Source organism: Budorcas taxicolor, chromosome 14, assembly GCF_023091745.1.
Source record: "Budorcas taxicolor isolate Tak-1 chromosome 14, Takin1.1, whole genome shotgun sequence".
In the NCBI taxonomy this organism is placed as follows: domain Eukaryota; kingdom Metazoa; phylum Chordata; class Mammalia; order Artiodactyla; family Bovidae; genus Budorcas; species Budorcas taxicolor.
In genome coordinates this window covers 56,471,894-56,493,620 of record NC_068923.1, presented here as the reverse complement: position 1 = coordinate 56,493,620, position 21,727 = coordinate 56,471,894, and the positions used below count along the sequence as shown (strand labels likewise).

General features: G+C 39.7%; 1 protein-coding gene across 1 annotated transcript in view; it reads left to right on the top strand.

Moving 5' to 3' along the window:
• The window catches only part of MRPS28 (mitochondrial ribosomal protein S28), a 106,746-nt gene extending 87,889 nt beyond the window's left edge, over window positions 1–18,857 (top strand). The window contains exon 3 of the mRNA XM_052651450.1: window positions 18,436–18,857. Coding sequence (XP_052507410.1) covers window positions 18,436–18,604 — 169 coding nt within the window. The 3' untranslated portion in view covers window positions 18,605–18,857. The remainder of the gene's footprint in view (window positions 1–18,435) is intronic.
• The last annotated feature ends 2,870 nt before the right edge of the window (window positions 18,858–21,727 follow it).

The following is a 21,727-nucleotide window of genomic DNA, read 5'->3' as shown; positions in this document are numbered from 1 at the left end:
ACTTCAGTCCTCCACACCCAGCGTCTTTCCATCCTCATCTCCTACAATTCACTTTCCGAAGAGTAGCCAGAATGATCTTAAAAACAAATTTGGTGGTGCGTTTCCCCACACCCTTTCCATTGGCGTCTGAGGCACTATGGGTGGCCTGCCCCCTGCCTTCCTGTCTGCCATCTGACTCCTCCCAGTGTCCCTGTCACTAGGCGCTCTCCAGCCACAGTGGCCTTCTCTTGCTTCTCTTGACATGCCAACTTGTCCTTGCCTTTGAGCCTTTGAATTCACTGTGCCTCTGCCTGAAAGTCTCTGCCCCCATCTTTACACAGCTGGCCCCTGATTTACCATTCCGGGCTCCACTGAAATGTCATTCTTCAGAGATTCCTTCCTTCACCACCCCATGATATGTCTCCTCTCTATAATAACCACTTTATTTTAATTTTCTGCATAGCTCTTACTCCTGTCCGATTTGTTTGTCTTTTCCTTCCTGCTACAACGTAAGCTCCATGAGCCAGTGAGCACTAGAATCTTGTCTTTCTTGTTGGTTACTCCAGCATGTGGAAGAGTGCCTGCCACAGATGGGCCTTTAAGAAGTATTTGTTGAATGAATGAAGCAATGAACAAACTGACAGGTTGGAGCCCCGGGTCCCTGGCAAGCACTCACGCGGGCCACCTTTCTCAGGGTTCATATACTGTTCTTGTGTCCTTAGTCACAGGAGACCTGCTAGCCACAGAAAGGCCATTTAGGGCCTAGGAACACACTTCTTCATCAAGAGTCCAGCTGCATAACCAGTAGATAAGCAATTGACATCCGTCAAAAGTTAAACCTAATCTCTTTCAGCAGGAGATCTTTGAAAACTTTTTTTGTTTACTGGTGTCTATCCCCAGATCAACCCACGTGCCAAGTCAGCTTGCCGGCCCCAGTGAGCCTTACAGCCAGGGCTGTGTTACTTGTGACGGAGCAAGTTATATGCCTGAACTATTGCTTTATTAAAGCAAGGCCTGTCCAAACTCGACTCACACTGAACGCTTCCTCCGTCCTTTATTTGCATTCTCTTGGACATCTTCTCAGCAGTCTTAGGAGGTAGATACTGTGGTGATTCCCTTTTTACAGTAAAGATAACCTTGCCCAGCATTACATAATGAGCATAGAATTGTTTGCATAAGATGAGTAAATTGGGGAACAGAATTGCTTTTAGACACTGTCAGTTTGTTATCATGGTCCTAATTATCACTGAACAATAAACCAATAAACAGTGGCTTTCTTTAGCTGTTAGTAGGAAACAATTACTTCTCTTAAATTGGAAGAAAAAAAAAAAAGAATCCTCAGCTGGCTGAGCAGAAGCCTTTGGTCACCGTGCAGTCACGGTCCTGTTCTGCTAGGAAGGACCCAGCGATTGAGCAGCATGTGCGGCATCCTATAACCCACTGGCAACACGCAGGCTGCTCTCAGGACTTTGAATAAATCCGTGTGGCACTGAGACTGGAGCTCAGTTAAGACACATATGACTGGTGGTGGAATGCACTGGGGTCAAATGTAGACTCCCAGTTTACAGAACCAGTTGCAGAAGTTTTGTGCAGCACTTGGGGATATCTTTGGAGGGAATGATGCTGAAGCTGAAACTCCAGTACCTTGGTCACCTCATGTGAAGAGTTGACTCATTGGAAAAGACTCTGATGCTGGGAGGGCTTGGGGGCAGGAGGAGAAGGAGATGACTGCGGATGAGATGGCTGGATGGCATCACTGACTCAATGGACGTGAGTCTGAGTGAACTCCAGGAGTTGGTGATGGACAGGGAGGCCTGGGATGCTGTGATTCATGGGGTTGCAAAGAGTTGGACACGACTGAGCAACTGAACTGAATGGAACTGAACTGAGAATATATATTCACTGTGTGTGTGTGTGTGTGTGTGTGCGTGTGCACGCGCGCGCGCGCGCGCATGCACATGCTCAATCACTTAGTTATGTTTGACTCTTCGTGACTCCACAGACTGTAGATCGTGAGGCTCCTCTGTCTGTGAGATTTCCCAGGCAAGAATACTGGAGTGGGTTGCCATTTCCTTCTCCAGTGTATTGATTATAGTCTTCCACAGACGTGATCAAATGCCTGTTATGTATAGTGTAGCACAGTGCTACAAAGTAGAGGTTTAAAAGTATCATATTAACATAAATTGATTAAAGAGAGGACCGTAGGTAACAGGAAATGGTAGCTATATTTAGCTTATTTGTCACTCTTCTCATTTGTATCCAAGCAGAAGTGAAGTGAAAGTGAAAGCCACTCAAGTCATGTCTGACTGTGACCCCATGGACTATACATACAGTCCATGGAATTCTCCAGGCCAAAATACTGGAGTGGATAGCCTTTCTCTTCTCCAGGGAATCTTCCCAACCCAGGGATCGAACCCAGGTCTCCCACATTACAGGGGGATTCTTTACCAACTGAGCCACGAGGGTATTCTATCTGAAACAAAATTTAGCTGGCCATCTGGCAAGCAGTCATGTCAAGAAGCATGATTTAAGGTGGGAGGGGGTTCATGTTTGGGAACGCATGTACACCTGTGGTGGATTCATGTCAATGTATGGCAAAACCAATACAGTATTGTAAAGTGAAAGGGGGGGAAAAAAAAATAAATAAAATAAAATAAAATCAGAGAAAAAAAAAAAAAGAAGCATGATTTAGTTTCAGATTCAAGCCAGAGGAGTAAGTTAATTTTGCCTAACAGATCTTGCTATCCAGAAATAAGTCCAGGCACCAAAGGAGGTGGTAAGTCATTAATGAGAGTAACTGTACTTCATGCTCTGAAAGAGTTAAGTACTGAAAGGCACACTAAAAATTGATTTAAAATTTTTTACTGCATACCCTGCCTACTTTCTGACTGTTTGGTTGCTCTTTCTTTAACTTGCTTTCCAGCTTTTGTGCTTCCTGATAGTGGGAGACCTAATAAGTATTTTGAGTCATAGACTCATAAAATTTTAGAAATGAAAGGAATTTTGGAAGTCATCTAATTCAGCCCTTACTGAATTCAAACTCCATCATGAGATGACCATGCCACAGTGCTCATCTGTCATGAAAATTCCCTGTGATTTCCTCTAGTAATGCACAAACCAACCAGTTCCCCTTCCAGCCAACTCTGTTAGAAGTTCTTCCACATATTAAAGCTGAATCTGCCATAAATCTGCCATCCCCTATAACTTCTAACTATTTTTCTTATTTCTGCTTTCTTGGAGGCATATAAAATAGATGCACAAAATAAATATTGTGACCTCTTTAGTATTAAAGACTTCCAGATTCTTTAGACAGGTATAAGATCCTTCTCTACTTTTTGTTCAAACTGCTCCTTCCCTTAATTTTTCATTCACATACTACAAGATTCTTTGACTGTCTTCTTTCCAAACAGGTGACAGTTCCCTAGATGTGGTCAGAGAAGTGAAAGGAGATTGGAATTATTATGTGGGAAATATAATGTGGAACCTGTACTTTGTTGTTTTGTTGCTAAGTCATGTCCAGCTTTTTTGCAACCCTGTGGGCTGTAGCCCTTCAGGCTTCTCTGTCCATGAAATTCTCCAGACAAGAATAGTGGAGTGAGTTGCTCTTCCATTCTCCAGAGGATCTTCCTGACACAGGGATCAAATTCAGGTCTCCTGCATTGCAGGTAGGTTCTTTACCATCTGAGCCATCAGGGAAGCCCCTTATTTAGAGAGAAATACATATTAATCTCTTCAATTTCATAATAGGAAAGCAACTTCGCTTATCTCATATTTGATAGTTAAAATGTGCAGTTCTAACTTTGACTTTCTGTGTAATGTCTGCACTGCATGCCCTTGTTAGGGAAACTAAAGCTTGAATTGACCAAGATTCAGGTCGGTCCCTTGACTGCCATGAACCATTTATCTGGAGTTTGACTGAGACAGAGACTCAGAGAATGTAACTTATGAATACTGTAGCCAGTGCTTTTCAAACCAGACTCATTTGAGAAGTTTTTCCTAAATGTGCATGAATCTCTAGCTCTACCCTACTGATTTGGATGGTGTACTGATTTGGATGGTGTAGGTCTGGGTTAGACCCCAGGCATCAATATTTTTATAAAAAAAGGAAAGAAAAAGATTGTAAAAAGCTTCCACAGCCAATTGATTGTGTTTTGCCTCTCAGCTCTGACTCCCTGCAGAGTGATAAGTCTGTCCCTGTAAATTATAAAGTAACTTCTGGATTTTATTATCCTCATCCTCAGCCCCAAACTCAGACTCAAAGAATGCCTTCAGTCAGTTTTGTCTTCCTTTTGTTTCTTTTGTATATATTGAAGGCTGCTGTCAGATTTGTCCATATGAGCAATATTCTAGTTTATATTTGAAATTATTATCCTTTTAGTTATCTATTACACTTTATATTATATATAAGAATCAATGTAATGAATTTCATAATACCTGTTATTTATTGAGTATGTACTATGTGCCATATGTGTTAAGCATCTCAGCAGCTTTACCAAGTGTTATATACTCACTTTACAGCTAAGTAAGCAGTCCAAGGTTTCCAAGGTGGCTCAGTGGTAAAGAATACACCTGCCAATGCTGAGATGCAGGAGGCGGGGGTTCGATCCCCAGGTCGGGAAGATCCTCTGGAATAGGAAGTGACAACATGCAGTATTCTTGCCTGAAAAATTCTGTGGACAGAGGAACCTGGCAGGCTATAGTCCATGGGATCTCAGAGTCGGACATGACAGCAACTGAGCACTGAGCACCCAGGCAAGCAGTCCATACGAGCTAAGTGTCTCATGCTCAGTCATGGTCAGATCTAGACCTTTCTATGACATTTTAAAACTCATATTCCTTCTTCTGCTGTACCCTGACAAAACTTATCTCTGACAATAAAAGTATATATTTTCTTCTCTCATAAAACAAAACTTGTATACCACAAGTTATATCCTTTTTTTCTTGGATACTCCAATTCTAGTTCCAGCTTTGATCTGATGTTAGTTATCAGCATATCTCAGGTGCCTGAAGGCATTTATTCCTTCTGTTTCCTTTGGATTTTTTTGTCCCTCCAAATATATATATTCTTTTTTATTGCATATTCATATTCTGACCAGCAACACTTTTTTTTTTTTTTTTTTCAGAAAAATAGACTCTATATAGTCATTAGGTTTTAGGATATTTCTTTCCCTAATTTCTTGACACATCTTATTTTGCTAACTCTAAGAAAAGTTTATAACTATCATTATTTATGCTATATGTAATGTATTACATTATAGGCATGTTCCACATTATTAAAAAGTGAAATATTTTATTGGACATTTAAAAATGTTTCATTTCATAAAATAAATCAATGTTTGAACAAGAGATAAAGCTTGTTTGTGGTACAAAATACTAACTAGCAGGGCAAGGTTAAAAAGTGTTTGGTTTAAGGGAAAGACAAATCATATGTTTACCATAGAGTTGCAGAAAAAGATTAAATTCCAGGATGATTACAATTTGAGGAAGTACATTTTAGCATTATGAACAGTGATTTAAATTGTAATCAGTTGAATTATTGGAGTTATAATTATTGGAATTATAGAAAGCTAGCACTTTCTACCTTTATTTTTTAACTGTGGCTGTTGTGCTTGATAAGACAGAATAGTTAGTATGGTGGTGAGTCAATCTCATAGGCATCCTACAAACTGAGCAGAAAGAAGCAGCAGACTAGAAACACAGTCAAAGAAACCCAGTGGATGCTATTTGAAAAAGGGAGACACATCTGAAATATACCGAAGAGTCTGCATAGAAAACTTTACTTGTTAATCAAATATTTAAGACTGCAATAATATCATGGGTAGCTAATAAAAAGTCTTAACATTTTGCATTTTGTATGTATATTGAATCAATTTTGCACTCAGTAGCTCTCGGCACTGTATTAGTTTTCAAACACTTTAAGTTGTATAAAAGTAGAATAAAATCATTGAACTGCAGAAGACCTTAGGTCTGTTCTAAGCTGATGCTTTTCAAAGATGAGGAAGTTGATGCCCAGAGAGTTCAATTAAAGGAGAGTATAATACACACATCCCTTCACGCTCATGTGCAGGCACTTTCCCTCACAGAGGCGTGCGCAAGGCACACACGCAAAGTACTGGCTTCACAGAGAGGCCAGAATTACTGCGCACGTTTGAATGAATTAGAAAAAACAAATAGGGAGTAATTAAATCATTAAAGATATCTTAGTTGTTTCTCTCCAAAAAAAGAAAAGAAAATTTTTTTCCCAAAGTCTTAAAACTTTAAAATAACAAAATCATAAGAAAATCAGGAAAAGTTCTAAAATATTTTAACTTGTTGGGATGAAAACATAGATGATTAATGATTTCAAAACAACTGTTCTTGAAATCTCTGTGAACTTTGATTATAGTAAGGCAGCTATATTGACTCCCAAAGGCAGAATTCCTTACAAAATTCTCTTTGGATACTGAGATTCAATCCAAGACTTGTATTTGCCGGCTTTGTATTATTTAATTTATGTATATCAAAGAACTAGTCAAGACACTGTCTCTATTTTAAGTCTATGAGAACCGTCACCAGCCTGCACTGACAGATGTTAAAGAATGTGGAAAGAATGTCAAAACCCCCTCCTTAGAAAAGTTTTTAAACCATGTCCTTAATACAGAAATGCAAAACCAGATTTAATTGCCCTTTTCCTAAACAGCTCAGACATGCAGACTCATTTACTGCAGCATATGGTCTGCGAAAGTGCACATTGGAAGAGAGCAGTCATGGTGAAGGCTGAGATTGAATCCGTTTAGGCTGGAATTCACAAAGATCCAGCAGAGGCAAGCATTCAAAGTTAAAGAAACACATTGACCAGTGAAAACACGGGCTATTTTCATTTTGAACGTACTCACTGGAGATGTCCTATTCGCTTTCAGGACAGCAGTATTCAACGTTTCTAATATGAAATGCAGCATTTCTGAAAAACTAATATCTAAGGTTTTTTTCCTCCTAATTAAAAAAAAGGTATGAAAAATAGACAACCTTGCATAAAGTCACACAGTTTCAGGTTTTGGGGTTTGTTTTTTTTTTTTTAATAATTTATTATTTGTTACCACTGAAAGTAACCATTTTTCTAATTAAAACAATGACTTGGGTGACAGCAACATGGTTTACATTTTATTTCAAAGGGATGACATTATGAGACTACATGAAGTGGTAACTTCTTATCACTCCCAAACGGATTAGGTTTACAGTTCTTGGAAGAAGTCAAGGTAATTGAGAACTGAAGAAAAGGAAGACAAAAAAAATCTAAATCATCTTATACAACTTTGTGGTATTGGCAAATGATTTCATGTATCTTAATTTTCTACGTATAACGTGGAGTAAGCTATCTTTACATGGAATTTTGTTTTAACCTCTAAATATCTAAAAGACAGTTCAATTGCTGTGTGTCTAGTGCAGTGTCATGCAGATATGAGGAAAAATATAAAAGGTAACAGAATGGAAAGAAACACATGAGCAGTTAGGAATGGCAAGCATGGATCTGATGGTTTACTCTTGCTGGAATCTAATTAGGAATAGCTATTTATTATAACAAATAATTTCAAAGTGCTATTTTTCCTGTAAAACTAGAGTTTCTGTCAGTGATATGTTTATGTATTTGTAAGACAAGTATTTTACTATTTTTATTGTCAATTTGAAGTTGTCTACAGCTGCACTGTCAAGCGGCTGTTTAAATTTAATTGAAATTACATAAAATTAGAAAATTGCTTCCTCTCCATATTAGTTATAATATGGTCAAGTGTTCCATGACCATATTATATAGAATGTTTCTGTCATTATAGAAAGTTATGTTTTGGAATTGTTGATATTTTAATTAAGTTTTATCGATGTATTCCATTGAAAGTCAAGAAGATAAATTGTATATTTTTGGGTAGTAGGTATGTATGCCAGTGTTCTTAGTCACTCAGTCATGTCCGACTCTGGGCAACCCCATGGACTGTAGCCCACTAGGCACCTCTGCCCATGGGGATTCTCCAGGCAAGAATACTGGAGTGGGTTGCTATTTCCTTCTCCAGGGGATCTTCCTGACCCAGGGATCAAAGCCAGGTCTCCTGCGTTGCAGGCAGATTCTTTACCAACTTAGCTAGGAGGGAAGCCGAGTTTTATCAGTGTAGTCCATTGAAAGCGAAGAAGATAAATTGTATATTTTTAGCTATCAGATATAGAGGAGACTGATCTCCTTCCAGTGCAAAGAATAAGCCAAAGTTGAAGCTGTAAAGAAGATACATTTAACCTATGTGTGTGTGTTTGCATGCTAAGTCACTTCAGTTGTGTCCAACTCTTTGCAACCCCATGGACTATAACCCCCTAGTCTCCTCTGTCCAGGGGATTCTCCAGGCAAGAACACTGGAGTGGGTTGTCATGCCCTTCTGCGTGAAATCTTCCTGACCCAGGAGTCGAACCTGCATCTCTTACAGGTTGAAATTGGCAGGTGGGTTCTTTACCACTAGCGCCACCTGGGAAGCCCTTAACCCATGTAGCAAGACACAAAAATGAAATGATGGTGTTGCTGATGACAGTGTAATTTTTCTGAAATTGTGAACAACTCTTGGTAACATTTTGGACAAAATCAGTCTTCCCTTAATTTATATTGTAATCTCATTCTTGAAAATATAGTGTTTGCTTAAACTCTTATTTAAAACAACAACAACAACAACAACCTTTAAAAAATATTTAGCAGACAGAGTTCCAGGCTTAGATCATTGCAATCAGATTTTATCAATGGCTAGCAGAACACCTCTTGCATGGAAGAGTTCCTTGCATTACACAATGTCTCCATCCCATCCACTCCTGCTAGATGTCAGCCTGATCTTTGTGACAACCAAATAGCACCTCTGAACATTTCCAACACATCTTCGTATAAATATTTGGTATAAATAAATATGGTATAAATATTCAAGGTGGTAGCCTCCTTCGGCTTCTTAAGATCGTCATCTTAAGCCTGTTCTTTTGTTGCATACATTTTTAAATTTAATTTTTCCCATGTTTTTAATTTTTTAATTAAAGTGAGGAACCTCTTGATGAAAGTGAAAGAGGTGAGTGAAAAAGTTGGCTCAAAGCTCAACATTCAGAAAACGAAGATCATGGCATCTGGTCCCATCGCTTCATGGCAAATAGATGGGGAAACAGTGTCAGACTTTATTTTGGGGGGCTCCAAAATCACTGCAGATGGTGATTGTAGCCATGATATTAAAAGACGCTTACTCCTTGGAAGAAAAGTTGTGACCAATCTAACAGCATATTAAAAAGCAGAGACATTACTTTGCCAACAAAGTTCTGTCTAGTCAAGGCTAGATGGTTTTTCCAGTAGTCATGTATGGATGTGAGAGTTGAACTATAAAGAAAGCTGAGCTCCAAAGAATTGGTGCTTTTGAACTGTGGTGTTGGAGAAGACTCTTGAGAGTCCCTTGGACTGCAAGGAGATCCAACCAGTCCATCCTAAAGGAAATCAGTCCTGAATATTCTTTGGAAGGACTGATGTTGAAGTTGAAACTTCAGTACTTTGGCCACCTGATGCAAAGAACTGACTCATTTGAAAAGACCCTGATGCTGGGAAAGATTGAAGGCAGGAGGAGAAGGGGACAACAGAGGATTCGATGGTTGGATGATATCACTGACTCAGAGAACATGAGTTTGGGTAAATTCCTGGAGTTGGTGATGGACAGGGAGGCCTGGCGCGCTGCAGGCAATGGGGTCACAAAGAGTCGGACGTGACTGGGCAACTGAACTGAACTGATAGTTAATTAACAATATTCTATTAGTTTCTGGTATACAGCGAAGTGATTCAGTTATATATGTTTTCTTATTCTTTTTCATTATAGTTTATTATAAGATACTGAATATAGTTCCCTATACAGTAGGACCATGTTGTTTATTTATTTTACATATAGTAGTTTGTATCTACTAATCCCAAACTCTTAATTTATCCCTCCTCTCTACCCTGTTCCATATTTTTTTAATTGAAAATATTATGCTGCTATGCACCTAATTCTCTTTAAGACTTGTCCTTGTTCATTCATAATAGGGTTAGACTTAAGGAAGTGACCAGGGGTAATAAAAGAAAAATTCCATATTTACTTGCATATGCTGTGACCTTTTGTCTTATTTACACTAGAAAATGAGGCTGTGGTAGAGGTTGGCTCTACCACTTACAGCTGTGTGGCTGCAAGCAGTGGCCTGGTGAGCTTGGTCACTGAAGTCCTAAGTTTCCTTAAGAAACACATTGGAAGTAAAACAACAGAAATAATTATAAGGCCATGTTGGTGTGTAGATAGAATGAGAACTCCTTCCTTTTACCTCAGGAGCTATTTATTGTTGTTGTTCATTTATTGTTGTTGGACACGACATACCTAAGTCATGTCCAACTCTTTGCACCCCATGGACTGCAGCACGCCAGGCTTCCCCGTCCTTCACCATCTCCGCAGTTTGCTGAAACTCATGTCCATTGAGTCGGTGATGCCATCCAGCCATCTCATCCTCTGTCACCCCCTTCTCCTCCTGCCTTCAGTCTTTCCCAGCATCAGAGTCTTTACCAATGAAATGACTCTTTTCATAAGGTGACCAGAGTATTGGAGCTTCAGCTTCAGCATCAGTCCTTCCAATGAACATCCAGGGTTAATTTCCTTTAGGATTGACTGGTTTGATCTTGCTGTCCAAGGGAGTTTTGGAGTCTTCTCCCAGCACCACAGTTCGAAAGCATCAACTCTTCAGCACTCAGCCTTCTTTATGGTCCAACTCTCACATCTGTACACAACTACTGGAAAAACCATAGCTTTGACTATCCAGACCTTTGTTGGCAAAACAATGTTTGAATACACTCTCTAGGTTTGTTATAGCTTTTCTTCCAAGGAGCAAGCATCTTTTAATTTCCTGGCTGCAGTCACTGTCCGCAGTGATTTTGAAGCCCAAGAAAATAAAATCTGTCATTGTTTCCACTTTTTCCCCTTCTATTTGCCATGAAGTGATGGGACCGGATGCCATGATCTTAGGGTATTTTTTTTTTTAATGTTGAGTTTTAAGCCAGCTTTTTCACTCTCCTCTTTCACCCTCTTTGAGAGGCTCTTTAGTTCCTCTTCGTTTTCTGCCCTTAGAGTGGTATCATCTGCATATCTGAGGTTGTTGGTATTTCTCCCAACAATCTTAATTCCAGTTTGTTATTTACCTATCCTGACATTTCACATGATGTATTCTGCATATAAGTTAAATAAGCAGGGTGACAGTATTCAGCTTTGTTATACTCCTTTCCCAATTATATTATATGATTATATTATATCCAGAAATATAAACAGACTTAACATCTAGAACAGAACTTCTTAATCTTAGAGGTCCATAGATGACCTTCAGGTAATCTGTGAGCCTCTTGAAATTGTACCCCAGTTATGTTTATGGGCATTTGTATGATTTTTAGGAGGAAGAGTCCACTGATACAATAAAAGGAATGAGGGAAAACTAATTAAAAGAATAATTTTTATGTGCGTGCATGCTGAGTAGTGTTTGACTCTTTGCGACCCCATGCACCCCATGGACATGCCAAGGCTCCTCTGTCCATGGAATTTTCCAGGCAAGAATATGGGAATGGTTTGCCATTTCCTCCTTCAGGGGATCTTCCCAACCCAAGGATCAAACCTATGTTTCTTGCATCTCCTGCATTGGCAGGTGGATTCTTTACCAACTGTGCCTCCTTGGAAGTCCGAAAGAAAAATAAAACCTCATTATAGGAAAGGGCTTCCCTGGTGGCTCAGATGGTAAAGAATCCTCCTACAATGCAAGAGACCCAGGTTCAATCCCTGAGTCAGGAAGATCCCCTGGAGAAGGGAATGGCAACCCACTCCAGCATTCTTGCCTGGAGGATTCCAGGGACAGAGGAGTCTGGCGGGCTACAGTCCATGGGGTCACACAGAGTCAGACATGACCAAGTGACTGAGACACATAGGAGACAGAGGAGGCAGAGTCAGTTCCATACAGAAAGGGATATCTGACAGGTTCGAAGTTAAGTCTGCTATTGAAATGGTACATTTTAAACGAAGAAGAAAAATTATGAACCTATTGAAAGGATCATCTTCCCCTTCCAAGAAATAGTTATGTGCTAAAAATAGATTCGTTGAACTCCGTGAAGAATTAAGGAGTGATAGGAGAAGGTATCTTATACATGCTCAATAAATGTTAGCTACCATAATCAATCACCACCACTGCCACCACCATCACCATCAAAACAAACCCAGTGGCAGTAGATGTTCCAGCCTTGGCGTGATGGCGGGGACCAGAACACTCTCAGGGGATACAGGTATATGTGAGGCTGATTCACTTTGCTATCCATCAGAAACATCAGCAGTGTAAAGCAACTATACTCCAGTTTAAAAAATTATGACTACAAGAAAAAAAATAAGAACACTCCCAGATATAATTTCAAGTTATAATTAAATCAGTTAAAGGATTTCTACAGACAGTAAGCTTTGGGGATGCTCAGTTGTGTCCGACTCTTTGTGACCCCATGGACTGTAGCCTACCAGGCTCCTCCCTCCATGGGATTCTCCAGGCAAGTGTACTGGAGTGGGTTGCCATTTCCTTCTCCAGGGGATCTTCCCAACCCAGGGATCGAACTGGTTCTCCCGCATTCCAGGCAGACGCTTTAACCTCTGAGCCACCAGGGAAGCCCAGGAGAAGGTAAAATTAGGCAGCTCTGCCTGCCCCTCAGTGTTCACTGAGCCCCTGTCAAAAAGAATACAAAAGTGGATGAGTCACTGTGACCCTTCTGTGACTCACCATATATTTCTACTGTATTGTATTCAGGTATAATGTAGCTAAGGTGGGGAAGTGTGGACCATTAAATGTGGCGTGAATGTGGTGTGTAGTTCTGTGAGTTTTACTTGCTTTTGTTTAGTGCTAGTTTGCCTCACATCCTCAAAAGAAATTCAACATTCATTTCAAATAGTTGTTTTCTTTTTGGTAGGACATTTATAATAAATTTTAAGAGAGGAATGTTTATACCATTAAAATAAGTAAGATTTGAATCAAAGCAAATTATTGAAAGAAAACCCATCCCCAAAGCTTACTATCTGTAGAAATCCTTTAACTGATTTAATTATAACTTGAAATTATATCTGGGAGTGTTCTTATTTATTTTCTTGTAGTCATAATTTTTTAAACTGGAGTATAGTTGCTTTACACTGCTGATGTTTCTGATGGATAGCAAAGTGAATCAGCCTCACATATACCTGTATCCCCTGAGAGTGTTCTGGTCCCCGCCATCACGCCAAGGCTGGAACATCTACTGTCACTGGGTTTGTTTTGATAGTGATGGTGGTGGTAGTGGTGGTGATTGATTATGGTAGCTAACATTTATTGAGCATGTATAAGGACTTGGCAGGTGTTAACTCATTCTATGCTCATAGTAACCTGAAAGTGAAAGTGAAGTCACTCAGTCCTGTCCGACTCTGCGACTCCATGGGTTGTAGCCCGCCAGGCTCCTCCATCCATGGGTTTTTCCAGGCAAGAATACTGGAGTGGGTTGCCATTTCCTTCTCCAGGGGATCTTCCCAACCCAGGGATCAAACCTGGGTCTCCCGCACTGCAGGTCGACTCTACTGTCTGAGACACCAGTTCAGTTCAGTTCAGTTCAGTCACTCAGTCGTGTCTGACTCTTTGCGACCCCATGGACTGCAGCATGCCAGGCCTCCCTGTCCATCACCAACTCCTGGAGTTTACCCAAACTCATATCCATTGAGTCAGTGATGCCATCCAACCATCTCATCCTCTATCATCCCCTTCTCCTCCTGCCCTCAATCTTTCCCGGAATCAGGGTCTTTTCAAATGAGTCAGCCCTTCACATCAGGTGGCCAAAGCATTGGAGTTTCAGCTTCAACATCAGTCCTTCCAATGAACACCTAGGACTAATCTCCTTTAGGATGGACTGGTTGGATCTCCTTGCAGTCCAAGGGACTCTCAAGAGTCTTCTCCAACACCACAGTTCAAAGGCATCCATTCTTCGGCACTCAGCTTACTTTATAACCCAACTCTCACATCCATACATGACTACTAGAAAAACCATAGCCTTGATTAGACGGACCTTTGCTGGCAAAGTAATGTCTCTGCTTTTTAATATGCTGTCTAGGTTGGTCACAACTTTCCTTCCAAGGAGTAGGCATCTTTTAATTTCATGGCTGCAGTCACCATCTGCAGTGATTTTGGAGCCCCCCAAAATAAAGTCAGCCACTGTTTCCACTGTTTCCCATCTATTTGCCATGAAGTGATGAGACCAGATGCCATGATCTTCGTTTTCTGAATGTTGAACTTTAAGCCAACTTTTTCACTCACCTCTTTCACTTTCATCAAGAGGCTCTTTAGTTCTTCTTCATTTTCTTCCATAAGGGTGGTGTCATCTGCATATCTGAGGTTATTGATATTTCTCCCGGCAATCTTGATTCCAGCTTGTGCTTCTTCCAGCCCAGCGTTTCTCATGATGTACTCTGCATAGAAGATAAATAAGCAGGGTGACAATATACAGCCTTGACGTACTCCTTTTCCTATTTGGAACCAGTCTGTTGTTCCATGTCCAGTTCTAACTGTTGCTTCCTGACCTGCATACAGGTTTCTCAAGAAGCAGGTCACATGGTCTGGTATTCTCATCTCTTTCAGAATTTTCCACAGTTTATTGTGATCCACAGAGTCAAAGGCTTTGGCATAGTCAATAAAGCAGATAGATGTTTTTCTTGAACTCTCTTGCTTTTTCAGTGATCCAGGAGATGTTGGCATTTTGATCTCTGGTTTCTCTTCCTTTTCTAAAACCAGCTTGAACATCTGGAAGTTCACCTGGAAGTTCATCTGGTGTCATTTGAGACATCAGAGAAGCCCATAATTATTATTTCCATTTTACTAATGAGGAAACTGAAACAGAGGTGAAATAACTAGCTCAGAGCTGCATGTTTAGGGATGGAGCTGGGCACGTTTCTAGTCATCTGGTTCCAGAGTCTACAGTCTTCACCACCTCATTGCCTTTTCTGGATATTTATACTTAGGCCAAAATCTTTGACTGAAAGGAGCATTTGGAAACTGTATGAACAATGCAGTCTTGGGGAAAGAGTGTACTGACATATTCGTTTTAAATGTTGTTATGTGAAACAATGGAAACCCGAATGGGAAGACTAAGTGGTATAAGTGATTATCAGAGACTGCAGTACTGGAGGGTCACCTCAAATTACATTGGCAGAAATGGAGTTCTCCGAAATACATCAGTCATTTCTTTACTTCCCTCTAATGAAGTATTTCAAACTTAAAGCAAGGATAAACTCCACATTAATGATATGGCTGCTGTTCCTGTGAGTGAGGACTACCAACCTTTCCACGTCCTGGGTTTCTCAGAGAGAACAGTCTGTGTGTGGGAGAGTCAGTCCCACCCCAGTGGTCACCAGGCTTTGTTCAGGGGGCCCTTTTAAGGCGCGTTTCTCCATTATAGATTGTCATTGCCTGGCTTTATTTTATTTTATTTTGTCAATCTAAATTACCTATCCTGAAGTTTGTTGGTTTTGTCATCACTTGTGGAAAACATCTGTTACTCTCAAAGGCTGTTCATGGTGGCCGCAAAGTCCATCAGAGGTCCTCGTTTTACTGGTCCTTTGTATGTATGTAGGATGCCGTGCCTTGTATGTAATACAGGTAATTCTAGGCCAGATTTTTCTCAAATGCTGATCAGAGAAGACTGCATCTCCGTTACCTGGGGAGCTTTAAAAAGGCAAATTCCACTGCAGCCCCTCCCTAGGTGAGCACTGAGGAACTCAGAATGTGAAAAATTTCAGCATACTGGCCTCAGATCACTGAGATGCCTGTGGAAGGAATGAGTTCAGTAAGCCCCAACACCTGAGTCTTCCCATACATAGAAAAGTAGAAAGCACTAACTTCCTGAACTTTTGAGATAATCTGGTTTTCTTTAATTCACAAAAATACTCTTGATGTTCAGACTACCCGCCCTTTGTTGCAAAACTTCTGTATAACCTGACTCCTCCCCGCTCCCTGCCCCTCCATGCCCCTGCCTCCTCAGAGCAGTTCTCTCAGGGTTACTGAGATGCTGTCTCCCAGGCTTGAAGTCCTAAAAGTTCCCACTGAATAAAACATAGCTCTTAACAAAAAAAAAACCCAAATTCCTGAGTCCCACCCTAGATTTGCCAACTCTCTCTAGGGTTGCTTCCCTTATTTGCATTTTTAAGGAGCACTGCAGTTGCTTTTGATACATGAGACGTATAGGTCTCCTCTGGGTTCCAAAAGAGAGACAGATGAGATAAAAGCCCTGCCCTTAGTGAGCTTATGGTCTGTTAGGGAAGATAACACGTAGAAGTAATGCACAGTGAAAAGTAAGTACCATAAAAGTAGAAACAGCTACTTCCAGACAACTGAAGTCAGAGAATCTTCTAGAGGTATTTTTGTTGTTGTTGTTTAGTACACAGTGTGGGTGATTCTTGATTCATTCAGCACACGTAAAGGCCTGCAGTTCACTTTTCATTTTGGTTACCAACTCACTGGATAGCTTCTTAAATTTCCATACTTTTTAGAGATGAAGGCAAAACTTTCATATTATTAAAGGCTCCTCCACCTAAACATAGGGACAGCTTTGCTTTCCGTAAACTACCAAGCATACTGGACACTCATGGTATTTCTGATTTTATTTTTGTAACAGGAGATTGCTAACATTTACAAGACACAGGACTATCTCCACTGAGAGCTGCCCCTTCAGTGTGACTATGCCCAGATAGCGTGTCCCAAGTGTTTGTGCATGTTCAACTCTTTTCATTAAAAACAAACAAAAAAAATCACTGTTCCCCTTTATCATGGTCAGTTTATTGTCCAACTCCGAACAATGGAAGGAGAAGAAAACTAACATTCATTAACCACGGTGCACCAGGCACTGTGCCAGGCAAGCTTCAGGGAGGTTGAGTAAATGAACCGGGCCACACAGCTGCTAAAGCCAAGAGAATGGAGTATCTAGACTGTCGCAATGAGGTGGTGGCTTTTGTCAGCAAGCGTCTTGTTAATTTATTGACAAACATTTGCGTTCCTGCTGCATTGGCCCTGGAAGGATATAGATGTGAACACAGTGACAGATCTTGGGGAGTGTTTGATCTAATAAGAAATCAGAGATTTACACAGATAACCAGTAGAGGTGAGTGAAGGGCACTAACATTTGTGCTTACTTGGCTATGCTGTCTTTCTTGGGAATTCCAGTGACAGAAACTGCATTCTGATAAGGAGAATGTGGAAACTCTCAAGGGCTGCGTTTGATACATTCTACCTGGATACCTGGGAACCAACAGGACTTTTTCATAAGGAAGGTCCAAGCAGTGCTGCAGTGCAAAAGGCAAAGAGGAGTAGGATGGAAATTTCTGTTTTCTGAGAGTATAAAGCTAGGCCTTGCTATTCTAGGATATCTCTTCAGTTATTTTAAACAAAGAAGTATGATCTGTGCTATCACATGCAGACACCCACGTGCATATATATAAATATACATATAGAAAGACTAGGAAGTGTGACTGACGTCATGATTTTTCAAATTTTACAGAAGGACATTTTGTTCTGTAATCAGAAAGAAAAATGACTTAGAAAAAAGCCAAATAACCTACAGGTTTACTTGATGAATCACCTATAAATTCCTCCAGAATACCTAATCAAACATTATGTGGAGACTATTCATTGTAGGCTCTACCAAAATCATTTTCTCTTTTGGGGAGAACTCTGTTTCTTCATTTTCTGTTTATATAAAATTATTTTAATTTAAAAATTACCTTAGAGTACTTGAGGTGTATATTTAGATGTTTTTAAGAAAGAGTTGTGATTTTCATTCAGTAACAATATTTTTACTCTCCCATACTTTTTCATAATGTTGATATTAAGCTCTTAAAATGATTGATCAAGGAAGAAAGATAAATGAGCATCAGTTTTCACTTGGTATTGTGAAATACTTGAATATTTTTATTTTTACCAAATTGAGCCATCATACATTGTGGGGCCAGCGTTATATTTTAATTACAGTGCAGTCAATCCCCTATAGTAAGTATTTGGCAGTGAGACTTTTTTCCATTTTGTTTTTCAAAGAAGATACTAATTTTAGAAGACAAAATGTTTCTGAAAACATTTTTTCCCCTTGATACTCTTTGACTTTAAAAATGAATGACATTAAAATAAATGTCAGTTTCAAGGACCAACTTGTTTGAATTTCAGTTTGGAATACATTTTCATTTCAGTTATAAAATCTTTAAAGGTGACTTTAACATAAGAATTCTGATGCAACTAAATAACTTTTCTGTCAAAAACAACTATTTCCCTGATGCCAGTGTTAATTTCCTTATCTGGAGCCAACACAAATTAGAATTAGAACTTGAGTTTGATTTTAGCTGTTCATTTAATGATATGAAGAATTAATGGAACTTTTTTCTTACTGTTTAGGAAATACCAGAAAGGAACCAGAGTCCGGCTGCGACTATTAGATCTTGAACTTACATCTAGGTTCCTGGGAGCGACAACAGATACAACCATCCTAGAGGCCGATGCAATTCTGTTAGGACTCCAGGAGAGTAAAGACTCAAAATCAAAAGAGGAACATCGTGAAAAGTAAATGAACTTTGCTGAGTGCTTTCGCTCCTTTTATGTTGAATGCAGATATTCAAGAACACAATTAGACAGTTATGAATAAATGATTAGAAAAAGACATAGTAAATGAAAGCTATAATTATAGCTCTTATCTGTTAGAATTTTCTTTAGCTGTATCTCCCCTCCCCCTGTTTATATGCCCATTCTTTCCTTTGATTGGAATAGTATAAACTGTACTGAGAAATTCTGTCCTTCAATAAATATGTTTTGAGTGTTCACTATGTGTATGCCACTGTTCTAAATACCAAAGAAACAGTGGTAAACAAATCAGATGAAATTGCTTGCCTATTAGGGCTTACCTTTGGCTGGGGAAATTGACAAGTAAGTAAAATAAATAGCATGTTAGATGGTGATGAGTGCTAAGGACAAAAATACAGCAGAAGGGGCAGAGGATCTGAATAGACATTTTTCCAAAAAAGACATACAGATGGCCAAGAGTTACATGAGAAGGTGCTCAGCATCAGGGAAATGAGTCAAACCATGAGATCCCACCTCACACCTGTTAGAATGTCTGTCATCAGAAGGCAAGAAGTAACGAGGGTTGGCGAGAATGTGGAATTTTAAAAGGGAATCCTGGTGCACTAGCTATTGGAATGTCAATTGGTGCAGCCACAATGGAAAACATTATGGAGGCTCCTCAAAAAATGGAAAATAGAATTATCACATGATATAACAATTCCACTTATGGGTATTTCCAAAGAAAATGATAACATTAACTCAAAAATATATGCACCCCTGTGTTCATTGCAGCATTACTTACAGTAGCTGAAGGTACAGAAGCAACTTAAGTGTCCACCAGTGGAAGAATGGATAGAGAAACATTTTCGCTGCAGGAAACCCAGGTTTGACCCCTGGATCAGGAAGATCCCGTGAAGAAAGAAATGGCTACCTAGTCCAGTATTCTTATCTGGAGAATTTCATGGACAGAGGAGCCTGCCAGGCTACAGTCCACAGGGTCGCAAAGAGTCGGACACGACTGAGCGACTAACACTTTCAAGTGTCCATCAATACATGAGTGGATAAAGAAACTGTGATATACATGCACACACATGCATCATATATATAATGGAATATTATTCAGACATTAAAAAATAAGGAAATCTCGCCATTTTTGACAATATGGATTGACCTTGAAGGCACTGTGTAATGTAAAATGTCAGACAGAGAATGATGAAACTGTATGATCTCACTTATATGTAGAATCTAAGAAAAAGAGCTTATGGATATAAAGAATGTATTGGTAGTTGAGGGCAAGAGTTGATGGTGGTAACAGTGGGCAAAATGAGTGAAAGCGGTTAAAAAGTATAAACTTTCAGGTATAAGATACATTAGCCATGGGGTTGTAATGTACAGCATGGTGACTATAATTACTAATACTGTATCATATATTTGAAAGTGGCTAAGTTTAGTGTCAACAACTCAGTGGACACAAATTTGAAGCAAACTCCAGGAAATGTTCCATGTCCAGTTCTAACTGTTGCTTCCTGACCTGCATATAGGTTTCTCAAGAGGCAGGTCAGGTGGTCTGGTATTCCCATCTCTTTCATAATTTTCTACAGTTTATTGTGATCCACACAGTCAAAGGCTTTGGCATAGTCAATAAAGCAGAAATAGATGTTTTTCTGGAACTCTCTTGCTTTTTCAGTGATCCAACAGATGTTGGCAATTTGATCTCTGTTTCCTCTGCCTTTTCTAAAACCAGCTTGAACATCTAGAAGTTCATGGTTCACATATTGCTGAAGCCTGGCTTGGAGAATTTTAAGCATTACTTTACTAGCGTGTGAGATGAGTGCAATTGTGCAGTAGTTTGAGCATTCTTTGGCATTGCCTTTCTTTGGAATTGGAATGAAAACTGACCTTTTCCAGTCCTGTGGCCACTGCTGAGTTTTCCAAAGTTGCTGGCATATTGAGTGCAGCACTTTCACAGCATCATCTTTCAGGATTTGAAACAGCTCAACTGGAATTCCATCATCTTCACTAGCTTTGTTCGTAGTGATGCTTCCTAAGGACCACTTGACTTCACATTCCAGGATGTTTGGCTCTAGGTGAGTGATCACACCATCATGGTTATATGGGTCATGAAGATCTTTTTTGTATAGTTCTTCTGTGTATTCTTGCCACCTCTTAATATCTTCTGCTTCTATTAGATCTATACAATTTCTGTCCTTTATTGAGCCCATCTTTGCATGAAATGTTCCCTTGGTATCTCTAATTTTCTTGAAGAGTTCTCTAGTCTTTCCCATTCTATTGTTTTTCTCTGTTTCTTTGCACTGACCACTGAGGAAGGCTTTTTATCTCTCCTTGCTAGTCTTTGGAACTCTGCATTCAGGTGGGTATATTTTTCCTTTTCTCCTTTGCCTTTCACTTCTTTTCTCAGCTGTTTGTAAGGTCTCCTCAGACAACCATTTTGTCTTTTTCCATTTCTTTCTCTTGGGGATGGTCATGATCCCTGCCTCCTGTACAATGTCATGAACCTCCATCCATAGTTCTTCAGGGTCTTTGTCTATCAGATCTAATCTCTTCAATCTGTTTGTCACTTCTACTGTATAATCATAAGGGATTTGACCATACCTGAATGGTCTATATATAAGTATATAGTTTTCAACCTGCAATTGAACGAGTCCATTACCTGAACAACTTGGGGCATGCAAGAGAAATATGCTATCCCATAAGAAATAATGGGCTGATTCAAGATAAGCTGGTTCATTGTGCAGCATCATCACAGACTCCTTTCTTACACCCCTTCAGGTATTTAATGAAATCTGCAATCACCCTCCATGTTTTGACAAAAAGTACTGGACTCTTTCTGTATTTTCTGATTTGCCCTTTTCCACGCAAATGTTCTTTCTATTTCTATGATGTTTCAAACAACTAGGAAAGACTAGAAATCATTTAGGCTAGGAATTTAAAACATCCGTCAGCAAGAAACCCTTATTCAAATAAAATTTTATTTGGTGTGAAAGGTTGGATTGTTTATCTTGCTTCTTCCCTTCAATGTAGTAATATTGTACATGCATACTCTCAACATGGTCTGTGAAGTGTACTTTCCTACCCCTTGACTTTGGACTTGGGTGTATGACTTTGTTAG